The sequence below is a fragment of the Lagopus muta genome, chromosome Z (genome assembly GCF_023343835.1).
Source record: "Lagopus muta isolate bLagMut1 chromosome Z, bLagMut1 primary, whole genome shotgun sequence".
NCBI lineage: Eukaryota > Metazoa > Chordata > Aves > Galliformes > Phasianidae > Lagopus > Lagopus muta.
This window is the reverse complement of record NC_064472.1, coordinates 50,032,006-50,049,371: the sequence shown is the minus strand read 5'-3', so window position 1 is coordinate 50,049,371 and position 17,366 is coordinate 50,032,006. Positions and strand designations below refer to the sequence as shown.

General features: G+C 39.1%; 1 protein-coding gene across 3 annotated transcripts in view; it reads left to right on the top strand.

Annotated features, from left to right (window-relative positions):
- EPB41L4A (erythrocyte membrane protein band 4.1 like 4A) overlaps positions 1 to 17,366 on the top strand; it is a 134,967-nt gene that overhangs the window by 42,785 nt on the left and 74,816 nt on the right. For all 3 annotated transcript variants that reach the window (XM_048931382.1, XM_048931383.1, XM_048931381.1), the window contains exons 2-4: positions 3,133 to 3,237; positions 12,502 to 12,553; positions 13,666 to 13,744. In XM_048931382.1, coding sequence (XP_048787339.1) covers positions 3,133 to 3,237; positions 12,502 to 12,553; positions 13,666 to 13,744 — 236 coding nt within the window. The remainder of the gene's footprint in view (positions 1 to 3,132; positions 3,238 to 12,501; positions 12,554 to 13,665; positions 13,745 to 17,366) is intronic.

Sequence of the window (17,366 nt, the reverse complement as noted above, 5' to 3'; positions counted from 1 at the left end):
CTTGTAGGGACTTGAGCTCATCTGCATCTTCCCCAGCATTTATGAGGGTAAGAGCTGTGGGTTTGAGGGTAAGAGCTCTGTGGGTTGAATTGCTTTCAGGAGAAAGGTTTACAGTGGGTGCTTGAACTAATAAAGATGATGTTACAATGTTGTGCTTTATTTTGTTTTTAGTAAATAAAGGCTTCAGTGCCTACATTCCTTTCCTCATGGGAGAGGAACTACAGTGCCTCTGGGACAGACACTGATGTACATCTTGCTTTCTCTTTAAATTCATCTAATGTTGAGTATGAATCTGATTTGGCTTGCATTGCTACAATACAAAGGACGGTGCAATACAGAGGAAAAAATAAAAAGAAAACCAACAACAAACAAACAACAAATGTAAAGCAGAAAAAACTCATGGGGGATTTAGAACAGGGAGCAGTGTGGAAAAGAATGATTCCTGCTGACTACATGCATATAATGTGAACATGTTCAAGTACTGCACTATAATATTTTTAAAGGACTGTTTCTTTTTGATGGAAATAATACAACTAAATCAGATGTCTCCTTTATATTGTGCCTGTCATTTTCTTTAGCCAGTAGAAACCTGCCTTTCTGGTTTAATGAAGCCACAGTGCTAACATGTAGAGCAAGGTGTTATGACTCATTTGAACAATTCTTTGTTCTCTCTTGCAAGCACTGGTGATGAAATTTTCAAACATGCTTGGGTTTACCCCCTCAGAATGCAAGTCTGTTGCAAGTCTGAGCTTAATACAAGTTGGATTGTGTAGTTTTTGCAGTGCTATATGCTCTGAATGAAATCCTCCGTGCTGAGAAAATATGAGATTAAGGCAGGTGAGGATAGGATGAAGGGCAGGGGATGACACTTCCCTCTGCAGTTCTGTGGCTCAGGACTGCCTGCACAGCACGTGACAGGATATGAAAGACATTGCTGGGGAGGGCTATGGAGGTAGTGGCACCCAGCATGGCTGGCTGAAGACAATCAACATCTTCTTGCCATAGATGTGGGGAACTGCCTGCTGCTGCAAATGGGATGGTTCTGCTCAGCATTTTGCCTCAACTGGGTTGCCTGTTTCTGCAGGAATTACAGCCGTGGGAGTGATAACTGAGCTGTGTGGAAAGAATAAATGAACAAGCATTTATATTCTTTCTCAGCCAAGAAATTAAAGTAAAATGCATGAAAATAAAAGGCTTTTACACATTAATCTCTGAATAGAAATAAGGGAGTCTTTAATTTCAGCTAAATCAGGTGTGAAACCTGTGCTTTTCAGGGAAAACAGCTATTACTTAGCTACCACAGGAGCAAAACTCTCTGGAGACTCTAGCAGAGTCCACGACGTACCTAAGCTGACTGAAAAACTGCCTGCCAAGAAGGCTGGCTGAATCCTGAATTGTGTAATTGTGGAGAATTGAATACCTTTGACTAGCATAATTGCAGAATCACAGAATATCAGGGATTGGAAGGGACCCTGAAAGATCATCTAGTCCAATCCCTCAAGTTCTGTGCTATTTTAGTGTCTTTGATTCCAGGAGAGTGTGTTGTTATTGTAACATGTCTGACTGGAAAATTGACTGCTCCAGTTTTGCCTCTGGATTACTGTCTTTTAGGCCTGCTCATAAAATGAATTGTTGAAGTGGTTTGATTCTTGATGAAGGATGATTCTTGCCTTATGTTGTTCCTAAAACCAAGTTTGTTGTTAAGGAATCTGTTAATAAAACCATTATGTTGCTGTGCTTTCTTCAACATGTTAAAAGTGTTCAGAGATTATCCGTTTATCTTTGTTATGTCTTTCCCTAAATAATTTTCTCTTTTGTGGATAATTAAGTCTCACAGTACATGCTGAAGTTGCATCTGATTCTAGTTGCTTGGAAGGATAGACTGCAACAGAAGTTTACACCATTGCTGTCTTAGATTGTGGTCAGTCTTCTGAGAATTTGTGTTGACCTTGTGAGTGTGACCAGGCACAGATACTCACCAGATTCACCTGCTGAGAAGGCATGGGCGTGTCTTCCTTGTCATTTTGTGACTGAAAGTTCGCTGGCAGAGCTTGTCAGTGTGGTCATATTTTTGTCCTTATAGTTAAAATTTGCCGTTTTATTTTTGAAATTATTTATTTCTAGGCAAAAAAAAAAAAAAAAAACGATACAAACAGTATTTCACAGTCTCCACTTCCTGCTTCATCTCTCTGGTGTTTTTATTACAATCTAGAGGATTAAAGAGGATGCAAATCGGTTTATGAAATCTGCTGTGAATTGGCTATTGGCATTACCTTTCAATTATATTTGTCAAGCAGCTAAACAAAACCTAGTTATGATTTATTTCCATATTTTCATGTGGAATTTATGACTATAGCAGTGAAAGGCTCGAACTGATTCTGAAGAGTGGTCAGTCTGTAATTATTCTTATCTTCCTCGCCTTTTAGTTGTATTGGCTGCCAGGCAAAGCAACAAGTAAGAGGCTTTCAGGTGGAGGTGAACTCACTATATTTCATTATCAACAGTAGAATGCTGCATGTAGTACTGTCCCCAGCACTGTTTGCTAATGGTGGAATAGATCTTCATGTTAATTACTATCCAAGAAAACAGTGGTGTTATTTCAATTCAGGGTATAGGATTGCTCCTACTTCTATCAAAAACAATGTAAATGAGAACACATGCAGTGTAATCTCCTTTACAAACAGCAGTAACAGAGTAGCATGGCTGTAAGTCTTAAGGACAATTTAGCTTTCTGATCTTCACTGTCAGATTATGTGTGACAGGCCCATATTTGAAGGAAGTGTATGATTTTAGAACTGACATATGTCATGAGAATTAGAATTTTGATCAGAGTACAGAAATTTGCAAGAAAAAAAGAACATCATATGATGCAAGTACCCTGGAGTGTTTTTTTTGTTGCTGTTTACTGTATATTTTCTATCTGTGCACCTGCCACTACCTGAAGATATTTACAGAATACTCACTTAAATGTGTAACAGAGCAAAATAGATCCGCCTACCTGAAATTTTGATGAGAGGCTCAGGGAACTGCCTCCTGTTTTTAGAAAAAGCTGACAATGCATGAATGCCACTGCACATAGCCGACAACAGCAGAGCATCTTTGTGAAAAGGCTGTGTAAATTCTTTCCCACAGAAGTCAACGAAAGGGTCGGTTGTCCTGGGCTACGTATTTCGTCACTTAAACCTAGTGGAGATAGATTACTTTGGACTGCGGTACTGTGACCGAAATCATCAAACGGTGAGTAAAAGACAAGCCAAATGGGATTTCCTGTTTGTAAAATTTACCCTGCTTGTGATATGTGCCTACAGACCATTAGATTGTATTTTCACTGACTTTCACTTGTTTCCTGGGTTAGTTTTCCAGTAGTAGTTTCTTTTTATTTGTTTGCACTGGAATGGCCATTAATCAGAATAGAATCATACGCTAAATTCTGCAGGAGAACATTGGAAACAAAAGGGAGAAAACATAAATAGTATAAATTGCGGTATGAAAGTAGGATTATTATATCTTGCTTCTTTTAATGCTTTGCACTGAAGCAAATGCTTAGTAGGTGATGCTTCCCTGGTTCTGAGTTCTGTGTGAGATAGATTGTCAGCAGCTTGCTCTTGCTTTGGCTATGGCTGTTGTGCCTAGGAGGGAGGATCTCCAAGTACATCATGGATTGATTCACTTGGGCTTATTGCTGAGCAGCTGTTTTGGAGTGTAGTCTTTTGCCATGGATGTATTATATCCAAACATGTCCTTCGTGTTTGCCAGTGGAGCCCAAAGATGTTAAGAAATTGATCGTGACCTCAGGACTCTCCTTGGGTTGGCTGTGTCCTCAAGCCCAGACTCTGAGGAAGGAGATCCTCTTGAGAAGGACCCAAAAGGCATGGAGAACTTTTTTCAGGGAGATTATGTTTCTTAATAGGCAAGAAAATTGAAACTAATGTGGGGTGTTTTGGCCAAAGCAGGCTGTGACATGGGGCAGTGTCACCTGGTATCACCTCCAAAAATGGCCTGCAAAGCATTTCAGCAGAGCTGTTGAACTGACTAAATTATTTGCCATTTTCTTCACTTTAGTTGAAGTAGAAATGTAGAAACCGAAGGCAGTACACTATTAGGAAAGTAATACTGAATGCAGCTGTACTTGATAAATCTTAATCTTCATTTCTGTGCCACAGCCTAGATGTTTGTAAATTCAGTTCCTTGATAAGCTTCTAGCTACATTTCATTCAATGGGAAAAAGTCAGACTGAGCTGTGAACCTAAAGGTGTTTTTGATTTCCTGAGGAAATTAAGGTATGTTTATAGAGCAGATAGGTTGTTTTTTTTTTAAAAAAGGGTGGTTTTTTTGCTCTCTGAAGTGCTTTATTTTTTTTCCTGCAAAGACAAATAAAATAGAAATGGCAATTACTGGGATCATTTTCAGAGGCATGTATACTGTATATTTAACGGTGTTCAGAGTATTATGAAAATCAGTGAAGGTTACATCTCTTATGTGAAAGATTTAATGCACAAATGTACATTTTAGGATGCATCTAGCTAATAGAACAGCTAATTTGATTGTGTGACATCATTGCATTTTGTATTATGATAATGTGCATGAGCTGTGTGGCATAACCCTTTAACTCAGCTTCTTTAAATGAAAATACAGCCTTTTTGCCATTTTCTCTTACATCATTCTGTAACAGGGTAAACCTAACGTTAGCTTTGTCATGATTTTCTGGCCAGCTCCCCATCAGGAAGCTGCCATGCTTCTTGGTTTCCCCAGGGATTATGGAATCCTAGAATCATCTAGGTTAGAAAAGACCTTCCAAGATCTTCAAGTTCAACCATCAACCTGACCTACTAAGTACCATCATTCTTCACTAACACATTAGTATGTCTCTCATATACCTCCAAGTGATGAGTACTTCACCACATCCCTGGGGAGCCCATTGCAGTGCTTGACCATAGTTTTGATGAAGAAAGTCTTAATATCCAATCCAGCCCATCCACGGTGCATCTTGAGACCATTTCTTCTTGTCCTGTCATTTGTCACCTGAGGAGAGAATCCAGCACCCTCTTTGCTGCAGGATCCTTTCAGGTAGTTCAGGTAGACAGTGAGGAGATCTCCCTTCAGCCTATTCTTCTCCAGGAGAGAGAAAAGTAGAAACAGGAGAAACAACCCCAGCTCCCTCTGTAACTCCTTATGTTTTTTATTTTTCTAGTCTTGACACCAGCTTCATTGCTATTCTCTGAGCATGCTTGAGCAACTCAATATCCTAGTAGCAAGGGGCCCAAAGCAGAACCAACATTTGAGAGCTGTTTGCTCCTCTGCCCACAGGTTTTCTTTGCAGGAGAGTCCTAGATATGTGGGAGAGTGGTGATCACATCAGCTTTGTTCTGACGCAAAGCTAGGAAGCTTTCAGGATGCACAATTGGAGAGGAGAGCTGTGGTTCTTGGCAGGGAATGCATCTGCCTACCACATAGGTGCTGTCTTAGTGACTAGCTGAGGTTGTGCTGCAGGCTTTGCAACTGGGCTGTGTTAAGGCACTATGAGAGCACCTACTGCTCTTGTTTTTCTTCTGGGGTAATTAAAAATTGCAGTTTTTTGTGTGGAAAGTCCATAAATGAGCAAATGTATTCAGTTTTACACATCTTATGATGGTTGTTGCTAGCTTGTTATTTTTTGTGAAGTCTTGTAGTGTCTTAAGAATGACCAGTAAAAAGGAAAGATTCCATGAAATAAATGCCACGTTGGACTTCAGCCATAAATATGTATTTGGTTGTATACTGGGTATCTCTAAAACATTTTGCTTTGTTGGGATTAGCACTCTAGTGACTGGCGAGAAACCCAGTATGAATTTTAGAGTGGGTATGTTCTGGTTTGGCCAGAGCAGATTTCCTGGAGGAAAAGGGAAAAGATTAGCTTGTTAATTAGTTTCAAAACTACTCCTCTGAATTAGTCTCAGGCTGAAAAATGCGTTTGGAGTTTTGGCCACCTATTAATTCATTGCTCATTGTGGGAATATTTTTTTATTTACCCTCTCAGTTGTGGTTTTTTTTTTTTTTTTTTTTTTTTTGTGATACTAAATATTTAACTGAATGATGGATGAATTAGAGTGAATAAAGCAATGAATTTTAAAGAACATAATCCAGTTACAAAACATGTATTTAAGTGTTTTATTAAGTGTTTGAAAATACTTATTTGGTCATTTTCCCCATTATTTTAGCACACTTCTGCACTTCCAGGTGGTCTTTTAAGTGCTGTGTTTGTGAGCTACTTCTTAGGTGGGTGGTATCATAATTATTTTACTAGTACCAGGGGCTCTAATGAGGGAACAAGGTTTTGCTATGCTGTGTAATGTAAGAATGCATGACACAAAAATGAGTATCCCTGAAGAGTTAACAAACTAATTTGCAAGTGAGAAAATAGGTGATGGCAAAAAAACTGATTGATGGAACTGGGTGACTGTAGAAGGGTCATGAGCAGTGAGTAAAGCATAAGTTGGATGACACTGTTGCTATGGTATACATATTTCTCTTTATTGACATTCTAGGCTCCCCTAAACTTTCAAGGTTAAGAGGATGGTATAATTTGCAAAATAAATGCATGAATGTTTGGAATTGCCAGAACACTTTATCTGTGTCTACTTGTGCTCTGAATAAGAAAGAAGTAACAATTAGTTAATATGTAGTATTCAATAATTTATTTTAAGTCGTGTAAAACTGTGTCAGAATGAGCAGATGGGTTGAGCTAATGCTGTGGGTTGTTGGTAGCGTTTCCTAACCTCTTCTGCTTGCTGCCATTGTGGCATTTCCCAATGCGCCTCAGGGCAGGTAGTTGGGCTAATCACTGCTTTGGCAGGAGGCCAGTATTTTCTTGAGGCACTTACAAGAGAATGGAAATGGCAATTTTTACACATATCTCAGGAAAGGCTGAGCAGTGTTTGATGAGGTAAAGGGTACGTTTGAATTCCCAAACCATTTCCTTGTCAAATCACAAAAGGATGTGGAAAAGTCATGCTTCTAGAGCTTCTTTCACAGAAAAAACGATTTTGTATTTACCTTAATGCAGAAAAATAGGAATCCACAAACATTTTAAATGTTGACAGTATTTTGTTGCCTGGCTGCAGTTTACAGTCTGACATTCATCAGACTGTCTCCATCTAGCCCTAGCTGAACTCTCGCACTGAACCCTCTTAACCCAGAGCTGCAATGCGAATACCTTTATTGTCTTCTCCAGTGTAACTCTTATCTGAGCTGTTACATTCATGGTGTACAGGATATTAACATTCTCCTAGGGCTTCAAGCGGAGAAATACAAATACAGAAAGCAGTAACACTGTGTTAATTCAGTATCATATCCAAGCTGATTTCCCTTGCCCCAATTGTTTGAGTGCAGTGTTATGCTAACCTGCATGTTCTGCTCCAGCATGAGATAGCAGTGCTGTATGTTTGTACCAGTGTTGTAGGTGTCTACTGTAGATGTATTTTATTTGTAGCTCTGAAACTGACCTTTCTACTGTGAGCTGCGTGCTGCAGTCAGACCAGCTGAGAGGAAACTGAGCACAGCAAACAGCCATAAACTTGTCCCTGCTGTGCCACCTCACAAACTGAAGGGTTTTCAGATCCATCCTGCATGATTAATAAAATAATTATAAATAAATAAATTAATTGCAGTATGCTTTGGCTGCCTAGCTGTTATTCCAGATTGGAAGGGGTAACAGTGAACAGACTATATCTAACTTAACGATAGAAAGAAAGCACACAATTTTAGTAAAACTTTAAACTTTAATAAAATTGTTTTACAATTGAAAATGCATGCTTTGTAGGACATTACTGTCACATCATGTGGTCTATATTTTAAGCCTAGAAGAACAGGTGTACTGTGACTTGCTCATTGTGGTTTTGTGTGGATTTGACATATGCCCACAAAGCTGATACGCTAAATTATACAGAAAGGAAGAGACCAGGGCTTGTAAATAGCAGTTAAAAGAAAATGGAAACTGACAATGCTGATTAGAAAGTAACAATTATAGAAGATACGTGGTGGGTTGAAACAATCTAGGCAAAGCTGGTGGTTAGCTGAGCTGAAGGCAGTTGAGCTAAAAGAGTTTTTCCAGTGCAGCAGGATCAGTGTGGAACTTGCACTTGTATTGATCCAAGACATAGTCAGCATAGTCAGTATAATTTCAGTTTCTAATAAGAAAGTGTTCCATACTTTGTGTTTTGTATGTAGGAAAAGCCTAACGAGTTACAAATTTTGTATTACATACGGGAGCACTTTCAGTTTTCAGACTTACTAGTGAGGTTACCCAGATGTCTTCAGTTTACCAACTTGTGGCTACATGCACAGAACATTCGCAGAAAAAACTGATGGAACAATTCTGATTGTTAGTGTTGCCTTAAATTATGGAACAATCTTGATAATTTCAGATTATAATGAAAAAGATCTCTTTTTTTTGTGATTTGTTTTTTGTTTAAAATGTGAACAGAAATGACTGTCATGTGTGACATAAGTATGTGACATAAGTACAGCTTGGTAAGAATCTAATGAAGACAGTGCAGGATTTAGTCTGAAGTAGACAAATTTATCTCCACCAGACATTTCATTGATTGATACCACAGCAAACATTTCAGCCTAGTTAATATTTTGTTTCAAGCATGTTGGTGGAATTTGACCTGGCTTTAACCCTCTGCAAATTCAAGAAATAAAGACTCTGGATTCATGAAAAAATGTTTGCACCCATTTAAAGAGGGCTAATTATGAAATACTGCATTGTGCATGGACACAGTACTCTTTAGATCTTTTCTCAATTTGGAATTTTTGTTTGGAGGCCAGATCTGTAAAAAGTACAAATGGCAATGTAGACTGTGTATTCTTAGATATACTGTGCTTTTTTAAATACATCTTTTTTTTTTTTTCCAACACTTCTACTGTAAAATTCAGAATATTTTTCTTTGATATCATTGTATATTTATCATCAATCTTAATAAATAATAATTTCTTGTGTTAGCTGATAGTAGGTGGTTTTTGTAAATAACAATTAGTGAATTTGTAGCCATCAATTTAGTAAATGGTGGTTTCATTGGTTTGAAATGTAATATTTTAAAATATTACTTTTTTCCCTTTTTTTTTTTTTTTTTCCTGCAAATATTGAATTCTCCTTTCAGGTGCACAGAATGCATTGCCTGCAACTGGATGGGTAAATGCTGGAGCCTCCACCTATTTGCAGTACTTGGGGGGCTGCTTGTAAGTCAGATAACCTGCTGGGCAGGAGAGGTACAGGTGGCAAATTGCTGTGAAGTGTAATCTGTCTTTCAAAAAGACAAAAAAAAATAAGGCTTCAGGTTGTAGCTAGTTTGGCATTCACAAATGTGGAGCTTGTTGTCAACTCCTGTTGTGCAGGTGTGTTGGTTTTATTTAATCCATTTCTCTTTGCACTTCAAAACATGAGCTTTAAACTGTGCCCAGCACTTTCTGTGTGTATATGCAAACCTTTAATGTGAATCTAGTACACGTTATTATGTATGCATGCATATGTAGAATACTCTGTTGTAGGGGTTTGGGGTTTTTTAAATGTTCTCATCCTTGTCTAATATGGGCTTGGAAAATGCCTTTTCATTACCCCTGAAATTCCATTAATTTTTGGCTTACAAATGAAGTTAGAAAGCCACATCTTCCCACCACCATTCAGGAAAATGTTGGCAGCCTTTAAAATAATGAGTAGCTTCATAGCGATTCTTAGTATGGCTTTCTGGCATTTCCAAAGATACAAGAAGACAGATTCGATTCTTGCCTTTTCCTCACTGCTTTCTGTTGTAGCAGTAAACTTATTTGAGTTGAGCTGCTTAACCTCACCTATGCAACACATGGATCTAGAGGGCCATAGCTTCCTCACAAGAGCTTTTTTCCTTATGCCAGCTGATTCTGTGCTTCCCTAGGGTGGGTAGCAGCAACCTATCTTGTCATGATGAGGGCTCAAGATGCAATCCTCCTGCTGAGTTAGTCTGGAGGAAGGAAAGAATGTGATTGACAAAATGAGCTACCAGATTTGTTTCCTCTCTGCTCTTCAGATTCCCTCTGCGTCTAAATTTTGAGGATTCCCTCTAAATTCCATAACAAAGAATATAATTCATGTTGCAGGTCAAATGCAGCATGGTGAGAATTAAGATATCTAATTAAGATGCAGCTTTGAATTGGCAATATTTCCTGCTCGTGTCCATACAGTCCATACAAACATCAGTTGTGTAGCTGAATTCTGTCTTACCACAGCCAATGTGGTATAAGATGGCACAAGATGAGAGATGATCTGTAAATGCAGGTTTTTTCACAAATGACCTATCTATGCAAGTAAACCTAAACTACAAAGACACCTATAAGACAGTGCATCTTGAAGCTGATTTTGGTTCACTTATGGAATATTTTTAATGAAGGAGTTACTCTGTCATATTTTTATCTGATTTTGAAACAGTATGGTTTTAGTCTTACAACGTAATGTGAGGTTGTCAGTGATAAGCAGGCTGTCTTTACGATGTGTTTTTCACACTGTGATGACAGTTTTGGGAAGAGGATTGTTCTGTGGTTAGAATGTGCACTGCAGACCTCTTTTGTATTTTTTTCTATCTGTTGACTTTGAAATCTCTTTATCAGCCTACTGTGCTAGCTCAGATAATTTCTGATAAGAATTTTCAGTACAATATTTGAGCGTGACAAGTTTTCTTTCCATCCTACATTCTTCTGAGATTAAGAAGGATTCTGTTGGAATAGTTAGTGGATGTAGTCAACACATGCATTGAGTATTTTTCCCTTCAAAGTTTTGAACATTTGAAGTGTTTGCTTCTCAAACCACATCTTTGTGAAACTGTCACTCTTGACTGCTGAGCAAATATGTAGGGATTAGAATTGAACGCAGGATCTCCCTCATTTGTGAAGTACCACCCTAATGACTTTATTTTGAAATTCAGCTCGAATAATGAGTGGATGATGGTTTTCATGGTTTTGGTTTATGGTGGTTGTTTAGAAACGTTCCTGGATTTGCAATGGCGACATTTTTTCCATTAGACCAAGAACAAAGCATACAGCTGTTTTTGTAACAGATAGATGAGCAGCTAGTGGAAGTAGTTTGTGCAATTAGTTGCTTAAAATTTTCTGCTCAAATCCTTTGTAACATTTTTCCTTGTCCTCCTTATGTTACTCCTTTTGACAAATAAACTCTATAGTCCAAAGAGTTCTCTATATAGAAAAAGAAGATTTTTTTTTTGTTTAACCACTTAATTCTTATTCTCTAGTTAGGTCAGGGGACAGGTAAGGAATTTCTTATAAAAAAAATAAATAAAATCTCCTGTAATTTGCTTTTCTAACAGCTGTATTCTGCAGCCTTTCTATTTCTGGTATTTGAGAGAGTATGCCAGTCCTTGCTGATCCACAAAATTTGTGTGACAGAAGAGGAAAGAAAAAAGTGATGGCAAGAATAGTCTTGGCTTCTGCGCTTTCTTCCATTAACTGAATCATAGAAATGCCAAGCTAAAAAATAAATAGGTCATTACAAGAGCAGAATGTTCATCATGCTGGCGCCATGTAAAGCTACAAGAAGTCTGCAGATACTCTGCCATACTGTGACAGTGAAGATTTTAGTACAGGTTTGATAAAGTTGAGTCAGAAAAATCACTGAGAAATTACATTTCTGTTGCTCAAATGGTGTGGGAATCCTTGTAACAGCTCATCCCTCTGTGGCGTGCTTAACGTACCTTGATAATCTCAAATGCAGCTGCTGTAAGCATTCCGGTGATACCCTTCACCTGCTACTGGAAGCCTTTTCTAAACATGAATACTGATTTTGCTTTTAGTCAAGCCTATATCTTCACATCCTATGGACTTGAATTGATTACTGCATTGTTACAGTAATTTCTTAGTAGTTGCAGGAATGCTGTCATGCCTGTCATTTCTGCTACAATCCGTAGTTTTTCAGAAATCAAACACAGCACTTCCTTTCTTTCCGTGTAGGTTTTATCTTACATGCGTTGCTGTTGCTGTTATTTCAGAATGATTCTGCTTAGGTTTATCCCCTACAAAGAAAATGGCAAGGTTGTGAGTAAGCATAAGAGCTGCAGTAGATAAGGTACACAAAAAAATTATGCTGTGTGATATTTTCATAGAGCCAGCTTGGTCAGGAGCCTGAGATGTGGTGCTTTTTAATGTAAGATTTCCTTTCAGAGAGACTGCTACCCCCTGAGAAGATGCATAGCATTAGACTTGTACAGACAGATGTGTTTGTTTTATCAGAAATGACTCTACTGGTACAAAGTTGTCATTAAAAGGCTGAAGCGTGTCATACAGGCATTCCGTAAGCTTCTGTAAATTTTCATATTCTTGTAATCTTGGCTGAGTTTCTAAATCCTGATGAGAAGATAAATCATCTTGTGCTGCTTTCCTAGGAAAAAATATCAATATATGAATAAATGTAGAATTGCAATAATTCTGTATTAATTTTATGTGCTAAGTGACTAATTTTCATAATTATCTGTCTTACAGTACTGGTTGGATCCTGCAAAGACCCTTGCTGAGCATAAAGAATTGATAAACAGTATGTATTTAATCTGAACTTAAAGAAGCTATCTGAAGTGAAGTAACAGAAGCAATGTTCTAGGCAATAGATAGTCTGTACAAAAATTGTATTCCAGACTAAACAGATTGGTAGTTCTTGAGACATTTTATTACTACAGTTTGTAGTTACATCAAAATTCCACACATAGATTGTACATGCTGTCATTTAACAAGAATTAGTATAACTAATGTCCAAAGATTTCATTGTGATTAAATTTTACTTTAGAATATAATAAATGGTGCCATTTGTCATTTGCGTAGTTAATTCTGTAGAAGCTCCATGCCTCTACCACACCATACCTTAAAAAACCCCGATTTTTTTTTTCTGAAAATGAAAATACTGCCTCTTGCTCATAATATAATGTCTACCCCTGCTGCCACTATTCAGTAAACCCATATTAAAGGTCCATCAATTTTATTGTAATTAATTAATATAAGACTTTTATTTTAACAAGAAATTGGAGGACTTCTATTTAAAAAAAAATGTAGAAGTGGAGCATGCATAGAATAAATTTGGCTGTATGAGTCTCAGTGCTAACTGTCTTTCTGAAGAATAACATTTTCAAAACGTGAATTAGAAAATCTTTTCCAAATGTATGTCAACTAAAGCACATAATTTAGGTGCCTCCATATGATATTTGAAAGTATAGAATGTACTAATATTAGTTATGTCAGGAAATCATATTTCATGCAGAATTAACATTTTTCAAACTGTTTTCATGTACAAAAAAGTGTCTAAATATCAAATTTGAGCAGTAAAAAAAATCTTGGAGAAATAGTGAGTTAGCAAATAAATCTAAACTTAAATTTTCAAATTATGACAAGCTCCAAGTAGGCAGACAGTATGAGAATAAATAAACAGTAGACTGGAAAAATAATAATAAGAATACTTAAACTTTTTTTTTTTTTTTTCCTCCTCGTGGGTAATGGGTGTAATTTTCTGAAGGTAGCTAAGTGTTTTTTGGTGGCTTTAAGTTTTGTGAAATACGAAGATAAACTGATTAATAGCCATTTTGTCATCAACTACGAACAATTCACAATAACTGTAAATTCATAACAATCGATTTTTACACCCATTTCTTTTTCCTGCAGCTGGACCACCATACACTCTGTATTTTGGCATTAAATTCTATGCAGAGGACCCATGTAAACTTAAAGAAGAAATAACAAGGTAGAGTATTCAGATGAAAATACGGTTTTGTTGTTTTTTCAGGGTAGCAATGTGTTCAGATGCATACTGTAGTCTGACAGGCTTGTGTTTTGCATAAACATTAGGATATCTTTCCTTGAACGTGTACAGAATGAGGGTTATGACTAGCCTCACTGTGGTCAGTATGGACAGCTGCTTGAAAGATGAGGATGAAAATGTGCTCTTTGGTACATCAAAAAACAGAGGGGCCTAGTGTGCTTTTTTTTTAAAAAAAAAAAAAGTAATGTATTGACAAATATGTACGTGCATTGTGCAGTAGTGAAGTTTAGAGTTTAGTTGGATATCTGAATATCCACACACAAAAATGGGTCACAAATACAGGGAATATTCTTATGTATTCTTATAGTTTAAGTTCCAGAACTACTTTTCAAGGGGATCTCGCTCAGTCTTTATAAAAATAAGTGAAGGAAACTGAAGACATGCATGCTTTTGATTCTTTTAGCTAAGTTTAGCCTCTACAAAATATGATGCAGTAATGCACACATGTAGATATACATTTGCCTGAATTCTCATGCAGGATTTTCTGTTTGTCTTTTCTGTGAAAGATCTTAGAAAACTAGTCTCAGGTTCAAAAGTGATTTAGTTAAGTGGACAAAATTAGTGTGCTGACTTGGATTAATATTTCTTTTAATGACCTAGGTGTATAGAATCATAGAACTGCTCAGGTTGGAAAAGACCTTAAAGATCATTGAGTCCAACCACAGCCTAACCATACTGCCCTAACTAACAATCCTCCGCTAAATCGTGTCCCTGAGCACCACATCCAAACAGTTTTTAAACACATACAGGAATGGTGACTCAACCATCTCCTTGAGGAGCCTATTCCAGTGCTTAAAAACCCTTCAAGTAAAGAATTTTTTCCTGATAACCAACCTAAACCTCCCCTGATGCAACTTGAGGCCATTTCCCCTTGTCCTGTCATCTGTCACTTGTGAGAAGAGACCAGCCCTGCTATCGCTGCAATCACCTTTCAGGTATTTGATGAGAGCAGTAAGGTCTCCTCTCATCCTCCTTTTCCCCAGACTAAGCAGCCTCAGTTCCTTCAGTCTCTCCTCATAGGCCATATTCTCCAAGTCCTTCACAAGCCTTACTGCCCTTCTTTGGACCTGCTTGAGCACCTCAATGTCCTTTCTCTATTGAGGTGCCCCAAACTGAACACAGTACTCAAGGTGAGACCTCACCAGTGCTGAGCACAGATGCAGGATGACTTCCCTAGTCCTGCTTACCACGTCATTCCTTACACATCATGATGCCATTGGCCTTCTTGGCCACCTGGGCACGCTGCTGGCTTATATTCAGCTGCCTGTCCATCAGTACACCAAGGTCCCTTTCCATCAGGCGGCTTTCCATCTACTCCTCTCCAAGCCCATAGGGTTGCCTGGTGTTGTTGTGATCAAAATGCAGGACCTGACACTTAGCCCTACTGAAACTCATACAGTTTACCTTGGCCCATCAATCCATTCTATCCAGGTCCTTCTGTAGTGCCTTTCTGTCCTCAGGCAGATCCACACTCCCTCCCAGCTTGGTGTCGTCTGCAAACTTACTGAGGGTGCACTCAATCTCCACATCAAGATCGTTAATAAAGATGTTAAATAGAAGTGGCCCCAGTATGGAGCCCTGGGGGGCACCTCTCATGACTGGCTGCAAACTGATTTAAACACAACTCTTTGGGCCCAGCCATCCAGCCAGTGTTTCACCCAGCGGAGTGTACGCCCATTCAAACTGCGGGCAGCCAGCTTGTCCATGAGGATGCTGTGGGGGACAGTGTCAAAAGCTTCAGTGTCAAAAAGAACTGAAGTCCAGGTAGACCGCATAACAGCCTTGCCTTCATCCACTAAGCGGGTCACCTTGTCATAGAATGAAGTCAGGTTTGTCAAACAGGATCTAACATTTGTAATGCCATGCTGACTGGGCCTGATTCCCTGGTTGACCTTTAATTGATCTATGATGGCTCCCAAGATTATCCATTCCATAACCTTCCCCGGCACCGAGGTGAGACTGATAGCTCTGTAGTTACCAGGATCATCTTTCCAGGCCTTTTTGAAGATGGATGTCACATCTGCCAGTCTCCAGTCCATCGGGACATCCCCAGTTAGCCAGGACTGACGAAGAATGACGGAGAGTGGCTTGGTAAGCACATCCGCCACCTCCCTCAGCACTCTAGGGTGCAACCCATCTGGCCCCATGGACTCGTTAGCATCCAGGTTTTGGAGCAGGTCCAAAACTATTTCGTTGTTGATCATGCAGGGCTTATTCTGTTCCCTATCCCTATCTACCAGTGCAGGGGGCTGTGTGCCCAGGGAGTAACAAGTCTTACTATTAAAGACCAAGGCAAAGAAGTATTAAGTACCTCAGCCTTATCCTGATCCTGGTCAACAAGTTGCACTCGGCATCCAACAGGGGATGGAGATTCTCCCTAACCCTCCTCTTGCTGCTCATAATAGAAACATTTATTGTTGTCCTTTACCTTAGTGACCAAGTTCAGTTCTAGCTGGGCTTTGACTTTTCTATTTTTTTCCCTGCGCAGCTTCATTATGTACCTGTAATCATCATAAGTAGCTTGCCCACTCTTCCAAAAACCATAAACTTTCCTTTTGCTGTTGAGTTCCAGCCAAAGGTCTCTGTTCAGCCAGTCCGGTCTCCTTATCTGTCGGCTTGTCTTCCATGACTTGGACATGGTCAGTTCCTACACCTTCAAAATTACTTCCTTACTTCCTTATTTGCAGCTTTCCTGTGCTCCCATGCTCTCCAAAACTACCTCCCAAGGGCCCCTCTCAACCCTGGTCCTAAAAAGGTTAATGTCTGCCCTCCGGAAATCCAAGGTGTCATTTCTGCTGACTCCCCTCCATGGTTCAACAAGGATTGAGAGATCTAGCATCTCATGATCACTGTGCCCCAGATGGCCTCCAACCTTTACATCTCAACAAGACCTCTGTTAACAAGCAGATTTTGCTTCTCTTTGTTGGCTCCTTCATCAGCTGTGTCAGGAAGTTATCTCCCACACACTCTAAGAACCTCTGGGACTGTTCCCTGTCTGCTGTATTATAAATCCAGCAGATGCCTGGGAAGTTGAAGTTCGCCACAAGAACAAGGGGGAGAGACCTTGAGACCTCACCCAACTCTCGGTAAAGTGTCTTGTCCACCTCTTCATCCTGGTTGGGTGGCCTGGAGCAGATTCTCATGATAATATCAGTCTTATTGGCCTTTGCTTTTATTCTGACCCATAAGCTGTCAACTCTGTCATCACCATCATTAATTTCCATACATTCACATTCTCCCTTTACATAGAGGGCTACACCACCACCTTTCTGCCTTGCCTATCTCTTTTGAAAAGTCGGTAGCCATCCATCACAGCACTCCAGCTGAGTCATTCCACCATGTTTCCATGATGGTGACTGTATTGTAGCTTTCTGACCACACAATGGCCTGCAGCTCCTCCTGTTTATTACCGATGCTGTGTGCATTAGTGTAAAAGCACCTGAGCTGGGCCTCCTTTTGAGTGGCAGTAGTCCTAGTACCCTCATGACCATACTCAAGTTTCCATAGCCACCAACCTCACACCAACCCTCATGTTCTTCCTACA